Genomic DNA, 19,243 nt, shown 5'->3' with positions numbered 1-19,243 from the left:
AACATCTACTTTCTTTATTTGTTCGGTAGTTTGTGAGTTTGAAGTTTATATATGCTTCTTCTCTTGCGTTGTCTTGAGAATATACGATACGACCATTTGCAAGGATTTGATATCCAGCAACTGCATAGAAAGCGTCATCGAAACCAATCCAAAATCCTGGTGGGTTTGTTTTATTGGAACCTGAACCAATTTCTTTATCTACAATAAATTGACCTTCCATTTTATACGTAATGAATGTATTGTAAAGGTCCAACATATTTTCACCAGGAGGTGAGAGATTGAATGTTACCCATGTGTTATCTTTAGCAGTTCCAGGTTGTGATGGAATCTTTGCGTCAGAATATTTTCTATTAGTGTCACCAATTTGAACTGCATTGTCTATGATATCGAAATATGAGCGAATCTGATGAATATGCTCTGCTGGAGTAAATTCGTTTAGCTGTTCGTTCTGCATGTATTTACTTCAGATAAAAATATCTATTTACTTCATTATTCTCACTCTTCTTCTTGGCATTCGTGGTGGAAGTTGTTTCTTGACATTTTCAATGAACTGTACATTCTCTTTTGTCTCAACTTCTTTCACTGGCGGGTCAGGATTCTTTGACTCGGTTTGTTTTTCAATGAAATTCACGAACTTTGCAATAAGCTCTTGGTTCGTTATTGAAAGTACATCTGGCTTCTTTTCTTCTTGTTCTTTTGGTGGCTCAGTTTGAACAGAAGGTTTTATATGGGCTTCGTGGACTTCACCCTTGCCATACACCTTAATGTTGTCGCTTTCTGCATTCGCTAATGGAACCTTTCTTTTTCTTACGTATATTTTACCATCTTTACTCTGACTTACGTAATAGAAAGGATGTTGTATTCCTCTTGCGTCATTTAATATAATAGACTCTCGTTCTGATTTTGACAAGCTCATTTTACATCGGTTAAAGTTTTAAGTTAGATTTTTATCTGCAGTCAAATGACTCAGACAAGCCCTACGGACAAGACCCAAGGGGTCATAGATGTTGAAGCATTGAAGAAAGAAATTCGTGAGCAAATTTTATCCGAACTGAAGGAACAAAAACAAGAACAAAAGCCAGAGAGACCAAAGAGAAAACTTAGTGAAAAACAACTTGCTGCATTAGCTGCTGGAAGACAAAAGAACCCACGTTTGCTGGCGAAGAAAGCTAGAGAAGAAGCTGAAGCAAAAGCTAAAGAAGCTGAAGCAAAGAAAGAGTAAATGATTTATTTTTATCCGAATTAAATGTATAGACAAATACCTTTATCTGTTGCGTTCAGTAGTGAAAACCCTGACGTCAAAATAAAGGGGAACAGAGTAACGTTTAAGTTTCCAACAGACTGGATTGTGAACATAAATGAAGAGAAGTACATTGGCATAACAAATATGTATATAACACGTGCTTTCAGAAAGGTTGACTTTATACTTCAAGTCGAGATAGAAAATGACGAACAGTCTTTAAGCGCCCAAAACATTCACATATACAAATACTTTAAAGACGATACAACATTGTTGCAATGTATGATTTCATTTAATGAAATGTTCGAGAAAAAGTTTAACATTGAAGTACAAACTTTACAGCCTTTACGTGAGTTTCTTGCACAACTGAAAGAAGAAGGTAGTCAGCCACAACTTATAGACTTTCATTATGAATTTAATGAAAATGAAGATGGAACACATGACTGTCAATTCATTGTATTCTCACCATTCAATGAAGTCGCTAAAAAGAAAGAAAATCCATTACGTATAAGATTTCAAATCTCTGAACCAAGTGATGATTTCAAGAATGTTTTCAATTATGATGCAATGCTTCCGAGGAAAAATGATTTTTCCGAAATTAGATTTCCAGGTATTTGGGATAGAAAGCAAGCTATATTATATTCAAACTTAAGTAAGGGAGTTGAAAATGAGTTCATTGGTCATACAAGAACTTCACCACTTCCTAACCCTAAATACTATAAATTAACTGGCTTCAATCGTGAGTTTTGGATAGACATGTTCTCCACTCATGACCATAACTGCCCAGTGTTCTTACCTCCAGACCATAAGGACTGTCTCTACATTGAAGCACAACTCTTAAACTCTACCATCGCAGTATTGTAAATGACCACATGGGCTTCGCCCTTGCCGCTAGTTTTATTTTTATCACGAATGACCTCATTGCTGACAAAAATAAATGACCTCAGAACTTCAACTTACGAATAAAGCTTGTTTTAGTCGTTATTGAGAAGTTAAACTTCTCTTCAAAGCAAGGTTGACATGACTTACATAAGTCAAATCCAATCTCTTGACCATCATGAAGTGCTTTGTAAAGTTTCATTAAACTGAACTCAGAGTCTTTGTCATATGTTCCTTGCGGAACCATTAAACCTTTATCTTCATCAGAGAAACACAGAACAGAGTCAGGAAACATTTCATTAGCTGTTAAAGCAAGAACGTCTTGCTTCACGCCTTTCATTCTGCAGTGAAATGCAACTTCATTTAAATCATTCGTGAGTAAGTCTATGTAAGTCTTCTTTCCACAAAATATTGACTTGTATGCTAAACTTTGTTTTCCAGGTGTTATTTCTGCGAAGTCAGAATGGAACTGACCTAATGTTTTACCAATAAGTTCTCTACCGTATCTCTTCTGAAATTCCTGAGCTAACAGTGGGATGTCTTCATTGAAAATATGCATGCTATCGCAGTCCTGGTAAAATATTTGAAGACCCATATCTTCAGCAGTACAGAATACTTCACACATTATTCTCTTCGACATAGACAGAATGTTAACACCAAGTGGACAGAAGTTAAAGTGTCTGCAAATGCTTTTCGTTAGCTTGAAAATAGTTTTATCTGAACCATCCAAACCTTCAAATTTAATGATATGGTTGTAGTTTCTGATGGCATATCTTATAGCATCTTTGTCATTTACTATGGTTATTTTTGACTCAATAGGAGATAGAATAGTTTTGCCATAAATACTGTTCAGAATGAGCTTTATATTTTCTTACAAAGGATTTCCTTCTTTCTTATACTTTAACCTTAACTCAAACAACTTCTTTACTTCATCTCTTATTCTAATATCTCTGTTTCCATCGTAATAGTATCCTTGCAACACTTCACATTTGACACCTTGATATTTTATGAGGTCTTGTAATGTTATATGGTCAACATACATTAAACAGCAAGTGTTTGAACTTCTGGGAACGTTAAGTTCTGGATTTAGTTTAGGGTCACAAACTATTAAAGGAAAGTGTCTATGTATTCCAATCTCTGTTATCTTAATGAGAACAAAGAAGCCGGACATAAACTTTTCACCAATGGGTTCCTTTTGGTCGTCATCGAATAAATGTCTCATGAGATACTCTGTGCTTAACATTTCTTTCTCCAATACTTTCGGTATACCTTCTAAAGTATAAAGTCTTGCTATAGCTGATGGATATAATGAAACAGCGTCGAAATCAGCAATGAGTTTCTCTTTACTCTTTTGTTTCATGTTATCTGACAGCATACATCTTCCACCTTGAATACAGCGTGAAATAAATTCTCTTGGTTTATTTGAGAGGTCATATAAATTTCCATTCGGGAAGTACACTCTGTTCTCAAATAATTTGTTAGCAATTGAACAAATACTAACGTAGTCATAAACGTTTAAATCAAATTCTTTCAATATGTCATTGCGGAACTTAACAAAACCTTCTCTTAAAATTCTTACATCTTGTTTGCAATAAAATGTGCTATACTTTTCTAAGTCGAAGTGGTTTTCATCTATTCTGCAACCTTTGATAGAATCTATGTTTTTCATGAACGTATCCGCATCATGGATAAACTTACACGCTTCAGAAATGACACCAGTTCTGTTGTCATTTGCTAACAAAACACTGCTGTAGTAGTTGTATGGAAATACTTCTTTCGGTCCTGTTTGTAAGTTAAACATAGCAGGAAATAGTTTAAGCTTCTTATTTATAACACTGTAAGAGTCTTTTATAATAATTGCCCTTCCTTTATATAAGCCAGTTATTTGCATTGTTCGTGAACCTTTAATGATGGGAGTTCCTTTCACTTCTGTCATGTGTCTTAAGATGAAGTTTATATCATAACTGAGGTTATGGAAATATATTAAACTCTTGTCAGGAAGTCGTTCCAAAAATTCTGTTGCACAGTTCTGACCCCAAATGCTTTCACTCACTGAACCATCTTCACTGTCATAACAGATGTTAAAAGCTTTATGAAAGCCGTCTGTGCTACACTCAAAGTCAGCAAAGAAAACGTGCTCAGGAATGAACTTGCACTTATTTTTATTTACTTCTTTTGACTCGGCTTTCTTCTTCAGTTGTACACAATACTTTGGAGCATATGTCAAATCTTTAAATGGTGCAAGGTTCTGTTTATATAAGTCAGTAGTATATGTGAAAAGTTCTCCATAAGAAATAGGTTCGAAATATAGGGTGTCCAAAGGTGCGTTTAGCACAGCGCTCTATATGAGACTATTAAAGGAGATATATGCTGATTATAAATATATAATAAAAAATATGAATATATGTATATGATGAGTATGTTGTATTTTGGCGCCATGCCGGGATATAAAATGAATTTTGAGACAAGAGGCGGTTTCGCGGGAAATTTTGGCGGGATTTTTTTCATTTTTTTAATGAATCATAAAGAAAACATCCTCGCTCTTGCAAAAAAATGCAAAGACTGTAAAAAATCTACGAGACATTGGTAAAATGCTTCGGTATAGATGCTCCTAGCTATTCCACTGTAACGTATCATGTTAGGATGTATCACTTCATGAACAAAAAGGCGCCCATCATAAAAATTGACAAAAAATCGCCGGATCAAAGAAAAATCAAAGCAATTCTTCAAGCGCTAGATGAAGACCCAAGAGCATCATTCAGAAGGATAGAGGAGATGACAAAGATACCACCTACAACAGTCAGTTATTATCTGCACAATTATTTGAACTACAAACTAGCGTATACACGTTGGGTTCCGCACAACCTTAATTCAGTTCAAAAAAAATCTAGAGTCCAATCTTCGAAAGAGCTCCTCTCTATATTGGGTGCGTATCAATCCAAGAAGTTTCGCTTTTTAGTAACAGGGGACGATTCTTGGTTTCAATATGCAACAGAAGCCAAAATCATGTGGATCCCGAAGGATGAAAATCCGCAAACATTCCCGAAGAAAAAAATTAACACACCAATGATGATGTTGTCGGTTTTTTGGGGCGTGAATGACATCATCGCAATTGATATTCTTCAAAAACCTAATACGATGAATGCTCAGTATCTAATTGACAATGTTCTTACTCAAATTATCAATTCTGATGAGTTTGAGAAATCCAAACAACGAAAACAAAAGTTTGCAATTCATTTTGATAATTCAAGAGTTCACAAAAGTCATAAGGTAATGAATTACTTGGTGGAAAACAATGTCAAAGTTGTTCCAAACCCAATTTATTCACCTGATATTGCACCCTCTGACTTTTATTTATTCGGCACGCTAAAAAAGAGAGCTGAAGGACGCGAATTCGCGAGTCCAGATGATCTTGAAAATTTTGTAAGAGAGCAATTTGAGCAATTTTCTCATGATGATTTAAAGCGTGTCTTTCAAGCCTGGATCGATCGCTGCGAACGCGTGATTGAATCCAATGGTGATTATATTTAAATAAACTTTATATATATGTAACTTGTTTATTTCTATTCGCAGTATTCAGGTTTGTGCTAAACACACCTTTGGACACCCTATATTTGCACTCCCACAATGTTTTCATAACATCCCATAACGGTGTTGTTTTATCATAACGAACTACATATTTATCTTCTCTCTTTGTATAAATCTTCATCTGTTTCTCAATGTTCATTCCACCACACTCCTTCAAGATTTCTATATAGTTGCGAATGAAATATGTTGTCATTGGTAATCTTTCATTTAGCATGTAGTGGTCTTCAACAAGAAGTAAGTCAATAGTTCGAGCAGTTTCACATTCTTTTGGTATGTAGTGAATTATTCTGTTATCTTTGGAGTTGTCGAAATAACCAATGGTAACATTAAATGCTATACCTGTTGCGTCAGAAATTTCTTGTACTTTACTTTGAGGAAAGTCTCTAACACGAATGACTTCTCTCATGTGGTCAATAGTTTCTTCATTTACTCCAGCCTGAATGCAAGCATAAACGAAACAATTGTCTTCTGTCATAAGTGCTGCAGTTCTTTTGTTCAGTTCATTGAAGATTTGGTAGCGTTCAAGATTTATAGGTAATGTGCAAAGATACTTCCAGAACTGACCGCTTCTCTTCTTATAAAACTTCTTTTCACCAAGGATTTCATTCCAGAAGTCATCTATATCTCTGATGTAGTAATGTTCCAATATTATTGAGGTTTAACGTAGAACATTCATACTTTCCACCAAGTTTATAACATACCATCCATCTTTGTTGTGAGTTTATTTTAATCTTCTCTAAGAGTCTCATGAAAACCTTACCGAAATGTTTGTGTAAGTAGTCTCTGTTTGGTTCATCTAAAGCTTCGATGTTAAAGTCAATGAGTCTATTGCCTGACTTCACATTTCTCTTCCTATTCTCTTCATCTTTCTTTAACCATCTCTCACCTTCTTTTGGTTTGTCGTCAATGGAACGAATGACATCGTTAGCTTTGCGAACTTGTTCTATAGCGCTCTTAAACATCTCTCTTCTCTGTTGTTTCAGTGTGTCGTCTCTTCTTCTTGTTTCACCAATGTTTGCATTTGTTATGTCAAACATTTCTCTTCTTACTTCATGAGGTACTGAACGTCTATGATATAAGTCAATAGCAACGTCATTTAAAGGAAATGCTCTTGCATGGACTTCGTCCTCGCCGCGTTGCGGCTTTATGAACTCATGAATTCTATCATAACTTATAGCACCATTGTAGTCATTGAGGATGTCAGCGAGTGCTTTTTTGTTTGTTGCGTAATGCTTTGCAACATCTATGTTAGCTTCTGTTAGAAGTTGTTTTATTTCCGAGTGTTCTAACTTAGACAACTTCCGATACATCTTTAGTAGGAAATAAAAAATTTTCTTAGAAAAAAATTAGCTTAGATTTTTTAAGGTTAGTTTTAAAATATTTCAAACTTTAATGAAACACATGCAAGATTGCAAGTTCTTTTCATACAATGCTCTCGCTACTGTCATCAAGAATGAGTTCAATAATGCTTCAAATGTTAATGTTATCTTTAACAAGAAGTTTGTGAAAGAATCTAAGTTTGGTCAGTATGTCAGACCATTAGCTATCGTCATTGACCGCAAACGTTATACTTCACAAGAGTTAGCAGTAGTTTTGAAACAAAAGAGTTTCTTCGTGAATGTCAAAGATACTCATTATACTGTTATAAAGAACTCTAACATTGACTTCTTCAGTATTGCTTTAAATCTTTCCGAACAGAAAGAATATAAGAAAGGTGAAACAAATGTGAAATATTATCCTTCATCTCTGAAGACAATAACGAACAAAGATGTTATACAGAAATTCTTACCAAAGGTTGAAGAAGCTTCTATTGACATTGACGAAGGAAGTGAAATGGTTGAAGAAATAGACCCTGAAGCTATTTAAGCAAAAATATATTTTTGGTGAAGAGGTGAGATCTCGCCCGTTTTTTCACCTCTTTTTTCACCTCATTCTCTCTTCGTTAATGTTGTCGTGACTTCTTCGTTAATGTTGTCGTGACTTCATTCTTCCTCTTTGAAGTTATCGAAATATTCTGTTATTTTTTCCTTCAGTAATGTTAAGTCTTCTTTGAATGTAAGTATTGTGCAACCTTTGATGTCATAGTGTGTTTGAGGAAGAGTATTTTTGACAATTTCCTTTATTTGTTCATTCGGTGTCATTGAAATCGGTAAGTTTTCACAAAAGAACCAGTTTCTGTCAGATTTATATATTTTAGCTAAGTCATAAAAGCTCTTGTTGTTTCTTCTGACTAAATGTAACATAACCATATCTTTATCTTCTTCTTTCTCCAACTCTTCAGTATATATCATATACTTATAACTCTTTTCCTTTCCTTTTGGTACTGAACGCGGTATTCTTTTCTGTATGCTTTTGTCTTTGGATTCAATGACTTCATCTTTTGCTTGAAGTTTCTTTTCCATCTCTTCACGTTCTGCTTTATATAGTTCATCTAACATCATGAAAATATAACAAGCATAACGAGGTGAAGTCCACATTGCTACGGCGTTTACTAAAAGTCTATGAACATAATAACCTTTCAAACCAAGAGCCAAATTCTTGCGATTTTCATACGGAATCTCTTCCCTCGGTTTTCCGAGGGAAGCAATCATATGAGGAAATTCTTCTAAAAGTTCTTTTGTCTGTTGGTTTTCAAACCAATGATATGCTTGCTTTGTAGAACGAAGAGCGTTCATTATACTTTGCATTTGGTACATATCGTCTTTGACCGAACGAATGAGGCGAAGTTGTTTGTTATATTGTATGTATTCGTATTCTTCATTTATGGCTTCATGGACTATAACTGTTGTTGTGTTCTCTAATGTTGACATTACTGTCTTTACATACAAAATAAAAAAATTTGTTAGAAAAAAATTAGCGTTATTTTCTGACTTTCACAAAAGACCAAAAATAAACGCTTTACATGTATTTTTCAGCAACTTCGTCAAATAATTTTATAGCTTTATCTATCTCATCTACTTCAAACGTTTCTTTACCTTTCGTGGGAGCACCATACATTTTCTCAAAAACTTCAAGCAGTTCTGTTTCAGCAGCTCTCATATCATTAACAAACACAACCTTGACTCTATTGACTGTAGAGTCATATCTTTGAGTTATATTATATGTTCTTCCTATCTTATATCTCTTTGTATTGAAGTCCTTCGATTTCTGAACGATGTAAAGTAAGCCTTCACTGCAACGTTCCGTATCGAATGAACCATAAGTTATGAAGTTATATCCAACAACTGGGTCTAACCATAACAAAACTATTGGTATAAGACTTTTGTCAATGAGATATGCTGTAGTTCCATAGAATCTTACTGATATCATAAGCTCAGGATTTCTTGTCAAAATTTTCTGAGTTGAAGCATTTCTAACCCAGTGGTTTGTTTTCTTTTCAGATGGAGATATAATGTCTGACAAAGAATATTTGTTGTATTTCTTACAGTATCTTACGTTTAAATCACCAATTCTAACCACTTTGGTGTCATTGTCTATCTTTCTAACTGTTTCAAACTCAATGTTTGACATTACTGTCTTTACATACAAGATAAAAAATTTTCTTAGAAAAAAATTAGCGTTATTTTTCTAACTAATGAAATTCATGAAATTTGGTCATTTTTCAGCAAAAATAATGTTTAGGGTAGAAGGTTAGATCTACCCTCATTTCTACCCTCATTATTTATAACCGTTTTACATGGTAAACGTTATGAATTCGTGAGACTCTAAACAGTTTTGTAGCTTCTATTTCTTCTTTTAGTACATCGAATGTTTTAACAATGCCGAAAGTTTCTTTATACTTCTTCTTGACGTCAGATAGAAGGAAATCGTCAGCAGTTGAATAGTTTTTGTTCAGAAATTCTAACATGTCCATTTCATTTTCTGCTGGTTTTTCTGCTTCTTTCTTTAAGTCTGCATAGTCGTTTCGCATTCTTTCTATCTCTTTGACTGAGTAGTTATATTTCCTCATTGCTGCCTTACATTTTGAACATTGCGGCATCGTTTTTGCGTTATACATTGAAATAAAACCAGCTAGAACAACTAAGGCGTCAATGGTTTTCTTTAAATCTGAAGCAGTTGGTTTTATCTGTTCATTCCATACCTTACCTCTTCTATCTTTATCTCTTATCTGCCATACACATTTTGCAACTAATGAAACAATGTTGTCGTATGTCTTAAACTCCCCCGATTTATATATGTCAGAGATGTTCTTATATACCATGTCGCAATCTTTGTCCATAACTTTATGGTTGCAATGATATCCTAGAAACTCATAGTTTACTTTACGTATGAACTTCTTTATTTCTACTGAGTCAGTTGGTTTCACTTCAATTTCATCGAATTCAGGAATAGTTAGTTTTTTGCTGCTGAATTTCAGGCAATTTGGGTAAATGGTCAATAATGTCCTGCATTTCATAAAGATACTGTTCATTTTCTTCATCCTGTGCGGTACAGTCTAAATTACTTGTTAAAAGTTCTTGCTTTATTCTTTGTATTTCTGTTACAAAACTATATGAAGAAGGGATGAAGCTTTTCATCTCTACTAACATAGATGTTGGATTTCATGACTAACGAGTTTTGGTGAAGTTGTTTGAATTGTTGTTGTGCCGATTGTTGAAAATCATATCTTTATACAAAATAAAAATTTTTTAGAAAAAAATTAGCGTTATTTTTTTCTATCTTAAGGAAATTCATGAAAATTCAAGAGGGTAGAAATGAGGGTAGATCTAACCATCTACCCTAAACATTATTTTTGGTCATGGACTTCGTCCTCGCCGCTTTGCGTCTTTATGAAAAATAATAGGTACCATTAATGATATCATGACTGTTCTCATTCATGTCTGATTTACATCTAATGAAAAAGTTTAGAAGAATTTTTCTTATTCTTTCTGGCTTATTTTTGTCTTTCCAGTACTCCCGCTCTAATGGTCCCAGATGTGTTGACTTTGACTCTCTCAAGTTCTTAGATGGTATAACATCTTCAACGCCTCTTCATATCTTACTTTATAAGTGTCATCGATCGTTTATGTTATAGCCAAGTATTTCAATAACCACTCTTGCTTTGCTTCGTCAATGGTTTCAGCAAGTTTGCCATTACTACTTTCAACTAATTTATGTCGAGGGTAAAACGCAATAGAGTCGTCAGCAGCTTTTATAAAGATATCCATTACCTCGTAGAGTCTAACGATATATATTAGTTTCTACTTAACCTTAAACGTTTCTTTGTGTCAACGGCTTGTCGTCAAGAACTACACGAACTTTTGTACCAGGAATGAGGGTAAATTGTGTTGAATTTCTGATATTTTGTGTTTGGCTTCGTTTCTTTTGTATATACTTTTCTTCTTGTTGTGTTGTCATTGAATTTTTTTGTCCTGTTGTAGAATGTGTTGAGGAATTATATACTTCGAGAAAATGTTCATTGTTTCTTCGGTAAAGTCTCGCTCTTGGTTTAAATCTCTGAGCGTTCTTATGAAGCGGTTTATGATGCCGAGTATGTTATGGTTATGGTCTTCAGTAGTGTAGTGAGTTATGTTATGCTTAATGAGAAATTATGTGATTTCATTGCTGAGGTATGCACTGTCTTGGTCTGATGTTAAAGTACTTGGGCTATGTTCTGCTACAAACTTTTGTAAAACTCTTAACACTTCACGAGTTCCTTTATTTTTCATTGGATATGCATATGCTTTACGAGTGTTAACATTAATGAAGATGAGGAATGGGTTATGTCCTCCTTTTCTGCTTTGAATGAGAGTGTCAAATTGGTATGCGTCAGGAGTGTTGGAGTAAATTGGTAAAAAGTAGTCGTAAGGGTTTATTTTTGTTTGATGTACAACATTTTTTTAAAGAACCTTTTCACTTCAGCTCTGTTAGTAAATCCCCAACTCTTTGCAGCTTCATTGAACTTCTTAAATGACCTCCATGGATGTTGTTCGAATACTTCTTTCAAGCTCATTTATGTAAAGTTAAAGATTTTATTCAAGGCTCAAGCGCGTTCATTGAATGCGGTACCATGCGAATATAGTCACAAATGGTGGCATATAATCTGCACCCGAGCCTGTTGGATTTGTTGTGAAAGTATGGACATGATTTCCTGCGGTTCCACAGAAAATACCTGCGCTTGAATCTACTGGGTCACTTGAAATATCATATCTATTCATTCCCTGTCTATCCGAACCTGCTGCAAAATTTGTATAACCTCTTTTTGTTATTGAATGTGAATGATTACCTGTTGTGTTTGTAGTTCCTGTATGAGTGTGCGGTGGAAGGTTTGCTTCTTTAATTTTCTTCGAACCTCCTGTTTGCTTTGAAGAGTTAGCACAGTATAAGAATTTGTCTACAATCTGTTCCCACGTACCAAAACCTAAAACACTTGCTGGATTTGTTGAGTTCATTGACGTATAAATAGAACCTATAGGATATAATGTTTAAAGTATTTCAGTCTTTAATGTTTGAAGCTCTGTTTTGTCTGCTTTCTTATCATATAAATCTTGAGCAGTGAATTTAACATTATTTTCATCATCCATGACATAAACATTTTTACAGCTAATTTCTTTCTTCGTTGTTATGTTTTCATTCGATGTTAAACCTTGTGGAAAGTTAGGAGGTTTATAATATAATGCATCCCCACCAGTTCCGCCAACTGTTCCTTCAATACTTTCTATAGCAACAGTTGAGAAGGAGTTATGTGTATGTTCTTTATCTGCTTTTTTATCTAACATTGCTGGTAGTTTATATGTTTCAAAGTTTCTGACATGACCTTCAATGTTCATACATTTACTATTTAAGGAGTTTAGTGTATCTTTTACGCTTGTACTTGGATTCTCTAAAGGTGCACTTGAACCAAGGGTATAGTTCAATATTATGTCGTCTGCTCTAACAGTAGTGAAGGATTCATGTGTATGGTTCTTGTCGGCTTTACTGTCTAATGTAGCTTGAAGTTCATTTATATCGGAGATGTTGTGTTTATGAGATTTCAAAACTTTGTTCATTGCTTCGAGTTCAACTTTGTCAGCTTTACTTTTAATAGCATCTTCAAACGTTATTTTTGACTTAACTCTCAAAGTAAATCTTGGTTCAACTAATACACCTTTAACAGAGAAAGTAGAGGCATAAATTTCATCGTTATAACTAAATGCTTCTAGCGCTTTACCCGTGTCATAATGTACAGTACAGCTTATGTCATAACCTTTAGCACGAATGTATTTATATCTTCTTTCATTAACATCTTCAGTGCTTATTTGTTCAACCTGTGTTAAATATCCATGGTAGTCCGTTATAATCTGTTCGTCTGAAGTTATATAATGAACGTGGTTTTTATCTGCTTTTTCGGCTAATTTCTCTTCTATCTCATTTATTTCAAGTTCATGCCTACCACCACCTCCCGAAGAAGTATTTTTCTTCAGCTCTTGAAGAACGTCCACTTCACCATCTTTGGTGTCAATAATGAGACTTTGTGTTAAAACCTTTCCTGTCTTAATGGATGTTTGTAAAACTTCTTCTTCACCGTGTTCGGGGTCATGGTCGTCATCATATCTTGTGAAATCAGAGATGTTGTCATACATTAAGCATATCTGTCTCAAAAGTTCTGCTATTTGAAACTGGAACGAAAGATATACAGAACTTTCATCATCTCCTAAAGTCAAGTCTGCTTTCTTAAGTATTTCTTGAATGTATGCAATGAGAACAGAGTACCTTGGAAAATATTCGAACAATATTTCATTAGCTGTTGGTTTTGGTGGTTCTTCTGGAGTTTCTGTTGTTTCAGTTCCTTCTGTAGGTTCTGTTGGAGTTTCTGCATCTCTTGACTTCAATGCTCTTGCTCTCAAAGACCTAAATGTTAGAGCACCAGGTTTTACAAAGGACTTTATAAATGCTTTAATAGTTCCTGGTAAGTTATTGTTAGCATTAAGTAAGTTCCTTATGCTTCCATCATGTACGTCCATAGCACTATGTAAAAAATCTATACTTTTCTTGTAGTCAGCAATAGACTGACTGTGATTTTTTAAAGATTTGTCAATACCTTTAAGCCAATCTTCATGCATGTCTGATACTGAGCCAAGAATATCATTTGCTTCCTTTAGTGTATTTTGTGCTTCTTGTAAAGTATCCAATCCCGTACGTGCATTGTTTGCTATACGTCTTACAGTATCTATTTGACTCCTTGTTTCTTGCATCCAACCAGATAAAGTTTTAATAGTATCAGAACCATTTGAAATGAAGTTCAAAGCATTTTTAACGTCATCTAAAACTTCTTCACCAAGTACTGCCCATATCTTTCCGATTTGGTATTGAAGAACTCCATATGAAGCAGCTGTTAAACCAGTATTTATAAGGTTCCATATCCATGATTTAGCAGTTTTTCCATCCTTTCCATCTTCACCATCCAAACCGTTTTCGCCTTGAGGTCCTTGTATTCCTTGTATTCCTTGTGGTCCTTGAGGTCCAGTGTCACCCTTCTCTCCTTTCAGTTCATCTTTATGTTCGTTATAATATTCTAATGTCATAAGGTGTACATCATTACTGCTACCAGCAACGCCGAGAATTTGTTTCTCATTCATGACTAAATTCTTTAGGCATTTAATGTTGTCGTCAAATCGAAAGCTCTTTAACAATTCAATGAGAACATTTAATACTTTCACTAATGAGGCATCTACTGTAGAATTTATATATTGCACCGTTCCATCATTTATGATGGGAACTTTACTTATTGTAATGAATGGGTCATAAGTGTTAAAAGTATCGAAATCAATGACTTTTTTAGTTTTTCCATCGTCAATGACTAAATCATTGCCTTCAATGGTTAAAGTTGAGTTTTCGTTTACTAGTTCATGTGCTCTTCTTGCTTCATTTGTTTCATACGCATATGCAGCAATAGTCATATTTTAATGAGAATAAAATGTTGTTCTATTTGCAAAGTACAGACCCAAACGAATACGGGACAGTAAAGCTACAAACAAACTTAGGTCTTCAGAATGAAGCGCTTGCTTTCAGAGTTGTTGACTTCAATACTATTGCAACTTTTGTCATAACAGATGAAACAGATTTCATAGAGATTGAAATAGATGACAAAAGAAGTGTTATAACATTTCCTAACAGAGCTGGGTATAGAATAGATAAAATTGCTGGAGTCATAGATACTCTCATAAATGAAGAAACTATTGACAACATAGATGTCGAACTCTCTTCTGAGGGAACATTGAAGTTCAGTTATGCGAAGGAGTTTAAGATAACACGAATGAGTCATAGAGTACAACTTCTTTTGGGTGCATACCATATGACATTTCCTTTGAAAAGTGTTGACAAAACGATTGAGATGAAATCTGTTCCATACGTATGTTATGGTAATTGTTTATACATTGAGTCTAAAATAGCTAATGTCACAGGCATTTCAGGAGTTAATAGTAAAGGTTCAGTAGAATATAAATCCTTCTGTTATGCAGTCAATTCAATGTTCATTCCAAACGTTCCTGTCATAGCAACTCATTTAGGTAAATGGGTTCGCATTAGTCCTCATAATTTGAAAGACATGCAATTCAGACTTGTTGACTTTCAAGGAGAGCCTGTAGAACTGAAGGCACCGGTGCGAATGACTGTTGAAGTTGACTTTTTAGAAAATATTAAATGCAACAGCTTACAAGAGAACTCAGAGCTAAAAATATAAAGTATGAATGTTATGTATTAGGGCATGAACTTTGGTTGTTGCTGTTTGATGAAACAAATGAATTAGTTATGTCAGTCAAGAGAACAGAAAAATATTGTGTTAGTGAAAACTGCACCAAGTCAATAAGATTAGGTTTGCATTATGAAGATGAGTTCGATACTGTTGAAGAAGTTTTGGATAGATATTACAAATTGCTAACTTGAAATTTTTTTGACTGACGGCGCAAAGCGCCAAGATGGGCTCAAAGAGCCCTCCTGACTGCTTTAATTTACTAAAACATATTTCAAGCAAAGTTTATATTCTGTTGAAAGTTTTGTATATTCATTCGAATATTTATACTTAAACTCAACTCCTGTAGTTCCTGGTGTTTCAATGATGCGGATGTTACCTATTTTCATGAATAGTGGAGTTTGACCACAGCATTCGATTTCAGGGTCGAGATAGTCAATGACACATTGTTTCCCTGTTATTCGTGAGATAACATTTTCAAGGTCCTCCTTTGTTAGAATTATTTGGTTCTTGCTTATAAGATTTGTCAAAAGCTTCTTATCGTCTTTGAGTAAAATTGTTTGGTATAACTGAAGAAGGTAATGGTCTACGTTATCTGAAGGATTTGTTTGAACATTTGTGTAAGGATTGTCGTTGGCTTCTCTTGAAAGAATTTGGTCCAGTGGTGGATACTCTAACTTAACATCTGATGTGGCGTTAGCGTTTGAAGCTGTGTTTAAATTCACGGATTTCAGCTCTGGTTCTGGTTCTTTCAAACACTCTGAACTATAGTTCTTTATGACAATATTGTTTGTCGTTCGTGAGTCAACATTTGATGTTGGTTCAATTGGAACATTAACGGCACCAGCTAAGATGGATTTGCTTCTCATTTCATATAGAATAAAAACCTTTTATATGTATGAAATGAACAATATACTCGACAAGGGTTTGAATGTAAAGCTAACGAATGAAAATATTGTTGAATTCACTGAGACAGGTGCTGTGTATAAAGATGTAGAACTACTGAACAAAAGAGCTAAGGGAAGAAGCAGGAACATGAACAAAGGGTGGAAGCCTATAAAAATTTATGTCAATGATGGCTCGGGAGGTTCAAACATAAAGTATGCAGAAAGTTATAGAGTTTATGCTCTCAAAGGTGAAAAGCCTTCATTTAAGAACAGCTATTCTAACGCATATCCTCAAAAGTTAACGGATGGAGAAGTGGATGATATGAATGACAGCAAAAATATTAACAGAAATGGCGACAGAGATGCATGGAATTTGTTTACCATCAGTCAATTGAAGGTTAAACTTTAAAACAATGTTGGTCGTTCCCATGGAATATTTTTGACTTTAATGGTATTAGTCATGATATGAATCTCAAGGTATGAACGAGGAGAGATGAGAGACTTATATGCTTCCCAAATTTCTTCAAAAGGTAATGTTATACCTGACTGTTTCCAAATGAGTTCAATATCATAGCGTGAGAAACCTTGAAAGATAACGAAGTCAGTTATGAGACGTTTTATGTTTAAAGCTAAAAACCTCCATGTTTGCATAAGTATTGCTACAGTTAAGTGGTAATGTCTGACTTTAGTAATGATGTTAGCTAATGGTGAGTCTGGTTTTGACACTAAACCTTTTCCGGCGAAGTCGTCGCAAACTAACAAAGTATTTGAAGGATATTTTTTGAAGGGGTATTTTGAAAGTTTTGATAGAATGTAGTTTGTAAGTCGTTTCATATCGTAAACTCCTGAGTACTGACGTAAGTGGTGTTTGTCAATAATTCTTTCCATCTCCTCAGAAGTCTTTTGCATTCCTGACTGTATGAACTCTACGATGGCATAATATTTCCTCTTACGTCGAATGTAACGTTGAAGAAATTCAATGAGTTCACTGTCTGGAACTTTAACGACAGAGGCTTGAACTTTTGACATAAATGTTTTCGCTGTTGAGTCCATAGAGTCTGAAGTTGCTGATATAATGATTTGGTCATAATATGAGTCATTTCCTAAACGCTCTGTTATGAGTATATGACGAATGAGGTTAAATGTCTTACCTGAACCCATCTTTCCACAATAGAAATAAACACCATTTGAACAGAACTCATAGTCCTTACTGAAAGGAAGAATAAGAGAAGAGTTAAGTTTGTCTGTAGTTTCATTCATGTCTTCATCTACGTCATGTATTAAATGCTTCATTTTATCTCCATTAAAAATGCAAGTCAGAAATATTCAGAACATAGCACCGAGTCTAACTGACAAGAGTATAAAGATATACTATGAACATGTTATGATGAAACAACCAAAATTCAAGAAAGTCAGTATACTTATGAATACCCAAGACACTGGGTAGAGTATGTAGGAGGTGAGAAAGCTATTGAAATCAGACAGGTTCGAAGTATTCCAGCAGGAAGAACAATATTATTGAAGAACTTTAATGTTTTGAGATATAATGATGAAACAAAGAAGCAAGATAGTTTCCCTGTTGCTGTGTATGTGAACTTAGATACAGGAGATGACATGAAAGTTTTTAATACAAAGCTTCAAACGGTAGTGAGAGAACAACTGACTGCGGAAGGACATCCATTACCTTCAGAAGTTACCATAGCATATAATTTTGAAACAAACTCAATAGATTTTAAAGTCATCTCTGCAAAGAAGTCAGGTTTTACATTTAATGAAGCAGATGTATATTCGAATGAAAACTTCAAAGTTATTGCATGGTTAGATAATGACGATTGCCTTAAGAAAATATTTAAATACAGTGACTCAACGATGTCAATAGATGACCTTCGTGGAATGTTACCATCGACGTTTACAGTAGAAGGTTCAGCAGGATTGCTTACAAGATTGTCAATTGGTGGTATTTGGTCTCGTGAGAACATTGTTATAAAATCCAGTATAAGTGAATTTGCTGAAGAATCTATATTATGTCTTTCAAACTACATGTATTCGCCGCCGAAGCATTATAGTATAACAAACTTTGTCAGTAAGTTTAACATAAGACTTGTCGAACCTTCTTCAATGAAAGATGTTGTGCTACCTAAAGATGGAAAGGATGGACTCATTATTGAAATGATTTTAATAGCATATTAAATGAGCTTGTTCTTGAAGGTCATTCATGATGAAATAACTGTTGTAGAAGATGTTAGCAATTGTTCAGACATTTTGAAGCGTATAGATGATATAAGAAATAAGTTAGATAGACCGCAAAGCGGTGAGGGCGAAGCCCGTGAGAATGTTTATGTTTCATTGACTTTCTCCAGTAACGAGAACTTTTATGAGATAATATTGAAGAGAGATGATTTTAATATGGTGTAAATGGTAGCTTGGGCAGCTTTAGGCGCAATGGGAACAAAAGCATTAGCATTTGGAGCAAAAGCACTTGGAGCTTATGACGCAGTAAATAAAATGAGTGGAGGAAGGGTTTCGAAGACATTAGATGCAAATAAAGGGAAGATTGGAGGCTGGGTTGCAAAGAAGTTAAGATTAAATAAAATAGGGCTCATAAATAAAGCATCCAATTTGGTTGCGACTGAGTCAGAAAATGCTTTAGGAAAGGACGATGAGTTTGCAAAACACGCAAAAGACTTTAATGACCAGATGAAAGGTGAAACAATGCATTTAAATAGAGTCGATGGAACTAAAGAAAATGTTTCTTCTCCACCAGTAGTTCTTCCGTATGGTCCCTATGGAATGTATGGAAACCCTTACGAAAGACCATTTGACCCATTGACTGATGGAAGTAACTGGTATCATTCCGGACGAAGAAGAAAGACAGTCAAGTTGGAGACAGACGTGAAGAAAGCAACTAAAAAGAAACCAAGGAAGAGAGTTATAAAGCAATGAGAACGTTTATGTTATGAGAAATTTTTAACGTTAGTTTTATTTTTACTGAAAATTTTT

General features: G+C 34.6%; 18 protein-coding genes and 2 pseudogenes across 20 annotated transcripts, besides 2 other annotated features; 8 read left to right on the top strand and 12 right to left on the bottom strand.

Moving 5' to 3' along the window:
* Window positions 1-19,243: part of a mobile genetic element that runs on past both edges of the window.
* Window positions 482-916, bottom strand: TVAGG3_0867630 (uncharacterized protein; the record flags this gene model as incomplete). Its single annotated transcript, XM_051249926.1, has 1 exon — window positions 482-916. The coding sequence occupies one exon, from the start codon at window positions 914-916 to the stop codon at window positions 482-484; it is 435 nt and encodes a 144-aa protein (XP_051085401.1).
* TVAGG3_0867620 (uncharacterized protein) lies at window positions 962-1,222 on the top strand (the record flags this gene model as incomplete). Its single annotated transcript, XM_051249925.1, has 1 exon — window positions 962-1,222. The coding sequence occupies one exon, from the start codon at window positions 962-964 to the stop codon at window positions 1,220-1,222; it is 261 nt and encodes an 86-aa protein (XP_051085400.1).
* Window positions 1,541-2,104, top strand: TVAGG3_0867610 (uncharacterized protein; the record flags this gene model as incomplete). The annotated part of the gene is made up of 1 exon (XM_001310795.1): window positions 1,541-2,104. One exon carries the CDS (start codon window positions 1,541-1,543, stop codon window positions 2,102-2,104), a length of 564 nt encoding a protein of 187 aa, XP_001310796.1.
* On the bottom strand, window positions 2,184-2,759 carry TVAGG3_0867600 (organellar and viral DNA polymerase type B; the record flags this gene model as incomplete). Its single annotated transcript, XM_001310794.1, has 1 exon — window positions 2,184-2,759. The coding sequence occupies one exon, from the start codon at window positions 2,757-2,759 to the stop codon at window positions 2,184-2,186; it is 576 nt and encodes a 191-aa protein (XP_001310795.1).
* TVAGG3_0867590 (organellar and viral DNA polymerase type B) lies at window positions 2,991-4,055 on the bottom strand (the record flags this gene model as incomplete). The annotated part of the gene is made up of 1 exon (XM_001310793.1): window positions 2,991-4,055. The coding sequence occupies one exon, from the start codon at window positions 4,053-4,055 to the stop codon at window positions 2,991-2,993; it is 1,065 nt and encodes a 354-aa protein (XP_001310794.1).
* Window positions 4,428-5,730: a mobile genetic element.
* TVAGG3_0867580 lies at window positions 4,524-5,650 on the top strand (annotated as a pseudogene). Its single transcript has one exon. A coding segment is annotated over exon 1 (1,127 nt).
* Window positions 6,409-7,017, bottom strand: TVAGG3_0867560 (organellar and viral DNA polymerase type B; the record flags this gene model as incomplete). The annotated part of the gene is made up of 1 exon (XM_051249924.1): window positions 6,409-7,017. A coding segment is annotated over one exon (609 nt), but the record flags the coding sequence as incomplete, so codon positions are not given.
* On the top strand, window positions 7,100-7,573 carry TVAGG3_0867550 (uncharacterized protein; the record flags this gene model as incomplete). Its single annotated transcript, XM_051249923.1, has 1 exon — window positions 7,100-7,573. One exon carries the CDS (start codon window positions 7,100-7,102, stop codon window positions 7,571-7,573), a length of 474 nt encoding a protein of 157 aa, XP_051085398.1.
* On the bottom strand, window positions 7,690-8,298 carry TVAGG3_0867540 (KilA, N-terminal/APSES-type HTH, DNA-binding family; the record flags this gene model as incomplete). Its single annotated transcript, XM_051249922.1, has 1 exon — window positions 7,690-8,298. The coding sequence occupies one exon, from the start codon at window positions 8,296-8,298 to the stop codon at window positions 7,690-7,692; it is 609 nt and encodes a 202-aa protein (XP_051085397.1).
* Window positions 9,369-9,869, bottom strand: TVAGG3_0867530 (organellar and viral DNA polymerase type B; the record flags this gene model as incomplete). Its single annotated transcript, XM_051249921.1, has 1 exon — window positions 9,369-9,869. A coding segment is annotated over one exon (501 nt), but the record flags the coding sequence as incomplete, so codon positions are not given.
* Window positions 10,030-10,311, bottom strand: TVAGG3_0867520 (annotated as a pseudogene). The gene has a single exon. A coding segment is annotated over exon 1 (282 nt).
* Window positions 11,680-12,078, bottom strand: TVAGG3_0867510 (phage tail repeat-like family; the record flags this gene model as incomplete). Its single annotated transcript, XM_051249920.1, has 1 exon — window positions 11,680-12,078. One exon carries the CDS (start codon window positions 12,076-12,078, stop codon window positions 11,680-11,682), a length of 399 nt encoding a protein of 132 aa, XP_051085395.1.
* Window positions 12,416-13,248, bottom strand: TVAGG3_0867500 (keratin-associated protein family; the record flags this gene model as incomplete). The annotated part of the gene is made up of 1 exon (XM_051249919.1): window positions 12,416-13,248. A coding segment is annotated over one exon (833 nt), but the record flags the coding sequence as incomplete, so codon positions are not given.
* TVAGG3_0867490 (organellar and viral DNA polymerase type B) lies at window positions 13,924-14,565 on the bottom strand (the record flags this gene model as incomplete). The annotated part of the gene is made up of 1 exon (XM_051249918.1): window positions 13,924-14,565. A coding segment is annotated over one exon (642 nt), but the record flags the coding sequence as incomplete, so codon positions are not given.
* TVAGG3_0867480 (uncharacterized protein) lies at window positions 14,583-15,347 on the top strand (the record flags this gene model as incomplete). Its single annotated transcript, XM_051249917.1, has 1 exon — window positions 14,583-15,347. One exon carries the CDS (start codon window positions 14,583-14,585, stop codon window positions 15,345-15,347), a length of 765 nt encoding a protein of 254 aa, XP_051085392.1.
* Window positions 15,611-16,225, bottom strand: TVAGG3_0867470 (uncharacterized protein; the record flags this gene model as incomplete). The annotated part of the gene is made up of 1 exon (XM_051249916.1): window positions 15,611-16,225. The coding sequence occupies one exon, from the start codon at window positions 16,223-16,225 to the stop codon at window positions 15,611-15,613; it is 615 nt and encodes a 204-aa protein (XP_051085391.1).
* On the top strand, window positions 16,251-16,652 carry TVAGG3_0867460 (uncharacterized protein; the record flags this gene model as incomplete). Its single annotated transcript, XM_001309100.2, has 1 exon — window positions 16,251-16,652. One exon carries the CDS (start codon window positions 16,251-16,253, stop codon window positions 16,650-16,652), a length of 402 nt encoding a protein of 133 aa, XP_001309101.1.
* Window positions 17,095-17,503, bottom strand: TVAGG3_0867450 (uncharacterized protein; the record flags this gene model as incomplete). Its single annotated transcript, XM_051249915.1, has 1 exon — window positions 17,095-17,503. A coding segment is annotated over one exon (409 nt), but the record flags the coding sequence as incomplete, so codon positions are not given.
* Window positions 18,113-18,433, top strand: TVAGG3_0867440 (uncharacterized protein; the record flags this gene model as incomplete). The annotated part of the gene is made up of 1 exon (XM_051249914.1): window positions 18,113-18,433. One exon carries the CDS (start codon window positions 18,113-18,115, stop codon window positions 18,431-18,433), a length of 321 nt encoding a protein of 106 aa, XP_051085389.1.
* TVAGG3_0867430 (protein of unknown function, DUF4107 family) lies at window positions 18,659-19,186 on the top strand (the record flags this gene model as incomplete). The annotated part of the gene is made up of 1 exon (XM_051249913.1): window positions 18,659-19,186. The coding sequence occupies one exon, from the start codon at window positions 18,659-18,661 to the stop codon at window positions 19,184-19,186; it is 528 nt and encodes a 175-aa protein (XP_051085388.1).

The sequence above is a fragment of the Trichomonas vaginalis genome, chromosome VI (assembly GCF_026262505.1).
Source record: "Trichomonas vaginalis G3 chromosome VI, whole genome shotgun sequence".
NCBI classification, from domain to species: domain Eukaryota; phylum Parabasalia; order Trichomonadida; family Trichomonadidae; genus Trichomonas; species Trichomonas vaginalis.
This window is presented reverse-complemented; position numbering and strand designations above follow the sequence as displayed.